The following is a 7,641-nucleotide window of genomic DNA, read 5'->3' on the forward strand; positions in this document are numbered from 1 at the left end:
TCTCCTTTTCATAGGAGACTATCACAGTATTTTACAAACATTGATGTACTACACTTAACACAATTATTATTTAATATCCACACAGTGCCCCCAAATGTTCTAATTCTCCTCTACCTTTGGTTTCTCTAACAAAACATTGTGTCTCCCTTGAGTGGTTGCTTAAAAACAAATTCTGTGGTATTTTTGTCAACATTTACACTTCACAGACCATCTTCTCACATCTCACAGAAAAGTAATGCAGCTAAATTTGTGACATCACAATTATTCTGATAACAAACTCATATAAAAGCTTAAATATGTGAGTTCACTGCACACTCAAGCAGAATGAAAGACTGAGCTGGATGCAGAGAGAGCTTCTTATTATCTGGATTTGATTCTCTCCTGCATCCAAACTCCAGCATTACTTACACAAATACCACCTGGAAATACCACCTGGAAATAACATGCCAAGAAAACAGCAGCTTGGATTGGAAGAACTGCTGTGAGGAGTCAGGAAGAGAAGGGAGCTATTAAAATTTACAGGTGGTATGTTATATAGAGAGGATATCTGTGCATGATTTAAGGATTCACCTCAGCCAGAGAATGGGAGAAAATATATCCTGGGAAGGCAGGATGGAAAAACAACTTAATAACAGAGGACAAACTGAACGGGAGGAAAACTGCAGCTTTACACTTCTTCAGATGATTATATAATACAACAAAGAATCAAATGATCCCCAAAACAGAACATAAGGCAGCCACATGAACATACTGGGAAAAATGTGATTTTTCTACCATCTTGTTTATAAATAATACCGATACGATCACAGAAGTTAAAGTTTCAAAATGTTTTCACTGCTAGGCAAATGAATACCATCATAAAAATCTGGACTTTTTTACTTATTACAAAAAGCAAAATTGAGATCTGACTAATCTGTGTTTCCTTATGTAGTCCTCTATTGGGAATAAATCTAATATTCATTTCTGCTCATTTACTAAATAATACCTTAACTGTCAGAAAATGCAAACCTCCTGGTTTTAATTTATATTTTTCTTGCAATTGTGTGAAAGATTTAAATTCAGTTTTTTCAAATACATTCTCTTGTATCTTAATCCTGATGGGGCCCATTTTTGTGGAAATACACGTAATATCTGGCATAGTCAGTTTTAAAATAATCATCAAAAGTATTAGCTGTTTTCTAGCATGTTCACATATTTTTAGCATCCTGGAATAGTATTTATTGTGATTTTTTTTTGTCTGATCTGTGATTTGGTTTGCTAATACAAGGCAAATCTTTGGTGCTAATTGTGTCACCTTTCTTAGTTAGAAACAATTGATCTCATCATCTTTGATTCAATCATAAAAAAACCTTTAGGCCTTGGTTCCACACAGCACTTAAGATTAGACTTAACTTTAAGCATGTGAATAGTCTCAAAGAAGTCAGGGTTTTTTTAAGTCAATAGCACTACTCATATGCTTAAAATTAAGCATGTGCTTAAGCATTTTGCTGAACTGACTTTTATTGGAATGAATAGCAGGGGCATCATTTGCTATCTGAGCCCCCGCAGATTTTTCATAGGTCTATATTGTCCATTAGGTCTTTCATTTTTTTGCGTGCGCTTCAGATTTTGCAGCATATAATATTATTGTATAAAATTCTATATGCTGACATAATTTTTTTCTGAAATCACACCCCTGATGAATAGTAGTATAACCATAAATGTGGCAGTTACATGATATTTAAGAAAGACGGAGTACTTACTGCCACATTTATGGTTATACTACTATTCATCCCCAAAAGGCCTCAATTCAGCAAAGAACTTAAGCACATGCTTTTAATCAACTGGTTCCTACAATTACTGGTCCCCCAACAGACACCAGAGATTAGGAGAAGCCAAAAGAGACTAAATAAAGGATTCTAATTTAGTCTTGCAATAGAGTGGCTTGCTCCTTAGGGGTTGGAGGCCTGGGGCCAGCAAACATTAACTAATGAAGGAACTGCACCAACCCATCTGTGCTGTGTTACCAGTCTTGATGGGGCCTGATGGACACCTGATTCCCCTCTAAAGGCAGCAGAAAGGTGTAGGGAGGGTGAGAATGTTAGGAAGCTATGGTAAGTGCTGCAGAGAAAGAGGAAAGACTCCTGAAAGGATGATCCTCAGATGAGGGGAGTTGTATCCCAGCTAGGAGGACTGCTAGAGCAAGAGGAAGTCATAGTCTGGAGGCTAAACTGCAGTCAGGAAAAGTCTCGGAGTAGTGGCTGAAGTGTGACCCAGCTCTGGGAATAAGGGCTGGGGGGCTCTCTACCTAAAGGGAAAGAGATATGGAATGTTTTAAATACTGTGGACTGCCGTTCTTCAGGGGCCTTAAAGAGGTGGAAACAGAGGCAGGATGTGTCAGAATGACCTCTGGCCATAAGAGCGTGCTCTGGAGGTGACTGCCCTGATTACAAGTCTGCTGCAATTTCTAATGAAAGCTTATTGCAACTCATAATAATTTGCCTCATTTCTGCAGTCTTCCTTTCCCTTGTCTCAGGCTCACTTTTTATGTAAGAAATTTACTTTTACTGTCAACAATCCTTTTTTATCTAAGATTTTTTTTTAAAGTACTGCAACTAAAATGCTATAAAAAATTACTGCTGATAAATACTAGACAATATGAAGTAATCCATAAATGTAGTTTTTATTAAAACATGCAACCTTGCATTCTCCATTGATACAGATATCCAGCGAATCAGCATTGCACTGAGTTCCATCTATTACTGCAGGGGCACGTTCAGTGTAAAAATTGTAACCTTCAGCCAAGCAGTTTAATGCACATGGTTTAACCCCTCCTAAACAACAAAACAAATAAAAAATTAATGGACAGCTCCTGAAAAGGTAAGAACCAATTTTAAAAGCACATACAAAATCAGATTGGAAACGTATAGTCTCTTCTCCCATCTGAATACAGACAGATTTAGAAGCTTTCTTTAATCCTCTACTTGATTTTTTTTTCTCTAAAAAGATTACTTCAGATTATAGCAAAACAGCCTACAGGTGAGTTAAGGTGAAAAAATCTTTAATGATAATACCACCCTAATGCCTGCTGAACAATTGAAAATACATAAAGATGTTATTTAAAAAGCACTAACATTATATAGCGATGGTTACTGTACTTTCCAGTTTTGAAATATAGTAAAGTTCACAACATGCCTAATAAAATGAACAATGTTTTGAGATGTAGGGCCTGAATTTAAAGAGAATTTAACCTGCCCTCCCTTTTCTTGACCGCTTAGAATTCCGCTGAGTCAATTTTTTGTTGACATAAGAGGACATTAAATGTCTAATTACTTCAATCCATTAATTGGATATCTAGGTGCCCTCATTTGCTCAGCAAATAATTTACAAGCACATCTGAGAGGTGCTAAATGCCCATCAGCAACCACTGATGATAATGTAAGCACAAAAAGACTTAATTTTTAAAAATAGTGTCTAAGACACTATCTCACACAGCACCAAAAAGGATCCCTAACAACTATATAATAACAAGGCACTAGACACAGTTCTTGAGCACAGCTTTTCAGATGTGTAGAGAGTGGGCAATGAACAAAATATACAGCAAAGATTTCCATTCTTATTTCACCATTACTAGCTAGCATGGAGTAGCAATAATATCATTAATTAGGTTACTTTTCTTTTGTTTTTTATGATTAGGATAATGAACAGAAATATCCTGCTAGGCAGTTTTAAAGCTTATATTCAAAATATTATGAACAGGACACAGGTTTTCAGTATATTTTTAGGTTAATGGATAGACTCCTAATTAGGGCTATCAATTAATCACAGTTAACCTCATGCAATTAACTCAAAATAATTAATTGTGATTAAAAAAATTAATCATGATAAATTGCAGTTTTAATCTCACTTAATAATAGAATAGCAATTGAAATTTAATGCAAATATTTTGTATGTTTTCTACATTTTCAATTATACTGATTTCAATTACAACACACAATACGAAGTGTACAGTGCTCACTTTATATTTTTTATTACAAATATTTGCACTGTAAAATGATAAACAAAGGAAATACTATTTTTTGATTTACTTCATAAAAGTACTGTAGTGCAGTGGTCTCCAAACTTTTTTGATCGCACACCCCATCAGTAAAAAAAATTTTGAGCATTCCCCCTCTGCCGTGCCGCAGGGCTGGCTCTTCCACTTTTGCCGCTCCAAGCAAAAAAAAAAAAAAAGACTCGGACTCCCACTCAAACTGTCGAAGGGGGGGGAAAAAAAAGCCGCCCAAACTGCTGAAGCAGCACTGCTCTGGCAGCGCTCCTCCGACTGCGCACCCCAAAAGATCCTCTTGAGCACCCCACTTTGGAGACCACTGCTGTAGTGCAATCTCTTTGTCATGAAAGTGCAACTTACAAATGTAGGGGGGGTTTTTTTTGTTACATAACTGCTCTCAAAAATAAAACAACATAAAACTTTAGAGCCTACAAGTCCACTCAGTCCTACTTCTTGTTCAGTCAATTGCTAAGACAAACAAGTTTTATTTACATTTGCTGGAGGTAATGCTGCCTGCTTCTTATTTACAATGTCACTTGAAAATGAGAACAGGCATTCGCATGGCACTTAAGTAGCTGGCTAGGGTAGCCCAGGCCTTAGAAGAGCAACATTCTGATGTAGAACCTACAGAATTCAAACCAACAAAAAAGAAAATCAACCTTCTGCTGGTGGCATCTGACTTAGATGATGAAATGCACATGCATTGATCCGCACTGCTTTGGATTATTATCGAGCAGAACCCGTCATCAGCATGGACATATGTCCTCTGGAATGGTAGTTGAAGCATGAAGGGACATACGAATCTTTAGCACATCTGGCACATAAATATCTTGTGACACTGGCTACAACAGTGCCATGCGAATGCCTGTTCTCACTTTTAGGTGACATGAATTAGAAGCAGGTAGAATTATCTTCCACAAATGTAAGCAAACTTGTTTGTCTGAACGATTGGCTGAACAAGAAGTAGGCCTGAGCAGACTTGTAGGTTCAAAAGTTTTACATTATTTTATTTTTGAGTACAGTTATTTCTTGTACATACTTCTACATTTGTAAGTTCAACTTTCCTGACCAAGAGATTGCACTACAGTACTTGTATGAAGTGAATTAAAATACTATTTCTTTTGTTTCTTTTTACACTGCAAATATAAAGTGAGCACTGTACACTTCATATTCAGTGTTGTAACTGAAATTATAGAAAACATCCAAAATATTTAAATGGTATTCTATTATTAACAGCATGATTAATCACGATTAATTTTTTTAATCACTTGACAACCCTACTCCAACTGATCCTCAATTGAAGAGGTATTGAAACAGCTGGCAGATGAGACAAAGACTGGAAGAGTGGTAAATAAAGAAGAGAACAGGTCACTAAGACAGAGAGAACTGGATTACTTAGTACTCTGGGCACAAGCAGATCATACGCCTTTCAAAATGACTAAATGTAAAGTCATTGTTAAGAACCAAGATTGGAGGTCTACCTATGGGATGGGGGGGGCACTGTATTTTGGGAAGCAGTGACCTGAAAAATACTTGGAGACTCATGGTGGAAAATCAGCTAAACATGAGCTACCAATGTAAAAGTTTGGCCAAAAGAGTTACTATGATCTTGAATGTATAAATGGGAACACTGGAGAAGTAGAGAGGTTATATTACCTCTGTATTTGGCACTGGTGTGACTGCTACTAGAATTCTGTGTCCAGTTGTGGTGTCCACAGTACAAGGCTATTAAGAAATAGGGGTGGCTTCAGAGAATGACTAACAGATTGGAATACACGGCTTGTAGAGACAGAGTTAAGGAGTTCACTTTATTTAGCTCTATCAAAGAGAAGATTAAAGGGTGATTTGACCACTCTATAAGTACTTACCTAGGAAACAAAAATTTGATAACAGAGGGCTCTTTAGTTTAGCAGGCAACATCTAATGGCTGGAAGCTCAAGCTGGACACATTTAGATTAGAAATAAGGTGACTTTTTAACAGTGAGGGTAATTAAACATTGGAGGAATTTACTGAGAGTTATGGTGTGTTCTGGACATTTTTAAATCAAGATTGTATATTTTTCTAAAAAGACATGCCCTAGTTCAAATAAGAATTAATTCAGGGAAGTCTTATTGCCAACATTATCCAGAAGATCAGACTAGATGATCACAGTGGTCCTATCTGAGTAGGGTATAGGGAAAAATCAGATAATTAACTTCCTAGATAGGAAGTTCTGCTGAAGACTTGCTATTGAAACTTGAGATCAAATAGAAAAATATTGTCTCACCAGACATTCTGTTTAAAAACAAAAAAAAAAAAACACCTCCTGTATAAACGAAGAATGAATCAGCTACAAGATAAAACCAAAATCTGCACCCTGCCCTGATCCTGCCTTCTTTGTTTGGTTCAAGTATGGGCAAAACTATGCCTTTAAGATGATGAAAATGGAGAAAAAGAAAAAACATATTATACATGCTTAAGCTTGAAAAAAATTAAATTAAGTCTTTACATGACAATTGTATCACATTATTTAAGGCCAAAAATCTAGGATTTTCACGAGATAGCTAAGGTATTATTAAGGGTATATAACAGTCAAAGCTTGAATCAAATAATGTTTATATATTACCAAAACTCTAGAATACAACATCATGAATATACTGCCTGTATCCTAATTGAGTGAAATTCTCCTCTCAGTCATGCCAGTGTAATCTGGAGTAATTGAGAACAGAATTTGGCCCACTATTTTTGCAAAGCAAATCCCTAGACAAGATCTCTGCCCTTTAGAGTCAACAATGGAAGGACAGATCCTGTGTCACTTCAGTAGCCAAAATGACTGCAAAGCTAGCTAAACTGTTGAAAGCATAAAGTTGGCAGGGGGTGTGACTGGATGCAGGAGGTAGGTCAGGGAGTTACCGGCAATCAAACAGAAATTAAAGCAGCCCAGATGTTGCTCTAATCTATGCTAGGGCTTAACCTGCCCAAGGATAGCCCCAAGATTGGGGACAGAAAGTGTGGGAAAGTCGGCATAAAGTAAGGACCCTTGTTTACTGACAACTAGACCTGTATCTAAATCAAAAGACCATCCTTGTCCATCTCTCCTTTTTCTTCTAAGGAGCAAAAAAGAGGAAAAGAAAGAAATGGTGGGACAGATCCTTGACTATGGTTGAAGAACAAACAGCACAAGCCAGGAGAGAAGGAGCTGCAAAGCTCATCTTTGCATTCTCTCAGTCATAGGGCCACTGTGTGCAGGGCTGGTCCTGTGAAGTAACTTAGAGCAGCTGAGGACTTCTTTAACTTATGTCAGCTGCTAACTGCCCCAGGAAGCTGAAACTGCAGAGTAGATCCATCCATGATTGTGTTTCTACTGCTACAGTTAACATGTAAAGCAGTACAGGTGCCTCCGCTCACTGCTCTGAATTTGGTTTTAGTAATAGCATTGGCTCTTAAGACTCAGGGATACACACTTAGAGGCTTGAAATTAGGTCTTGGGATGTAAAAAATATATTTATAAAAAAAAAAATAAAAAAATTCCCCTCTCACCCCTATGGGTGGTATGTGTCTTCCTCAACCTCAGGTCCTCTACCAGAGGCCTGGGAGTTTGAGCGTTCTGCGCAGTATCTTAGCTGTTCCT

General features: G+C 37.2%; 1 protein-coding gene across 1 annotated transcript in view; it reads right to left on the reverse strand.

Moving 5' to 3' along the window:
* ADAMTS6 (ADAM metallopeptidase with thrombospondin type 1 motif 6) overlaps positions 1–7,641 on the reverse strand; it is a 319,586-nt gene that overhangs the window by 77,724 nt on the left and 234,221 nt on the right. The window contains exon 16 of the mRNA XM_075066981.1: positions 2,680–2,813. Coding sequence (XP_074923082.1) covers positions 2,680–2,813 — 134 coding nt within the window. The remainder of the gene's footprint in view (positions 1–2,679; positions 2,814–7,641) is intronic.

Source organism: Chelonoidis abingdonii, chromosome 6, assembly GCF_003597395.2.
Source record: "Chelonoidis abingdonii isolate Lonesome George chromosome 6, CheloAbing_2.0, whole genome shotgun sequence".
Lineage (NCBI taxonomy): Eukaryota > Metazoa > Chordata > Testudines > Testudinidae > Chelonoidis > Chelonoidis abingdonii.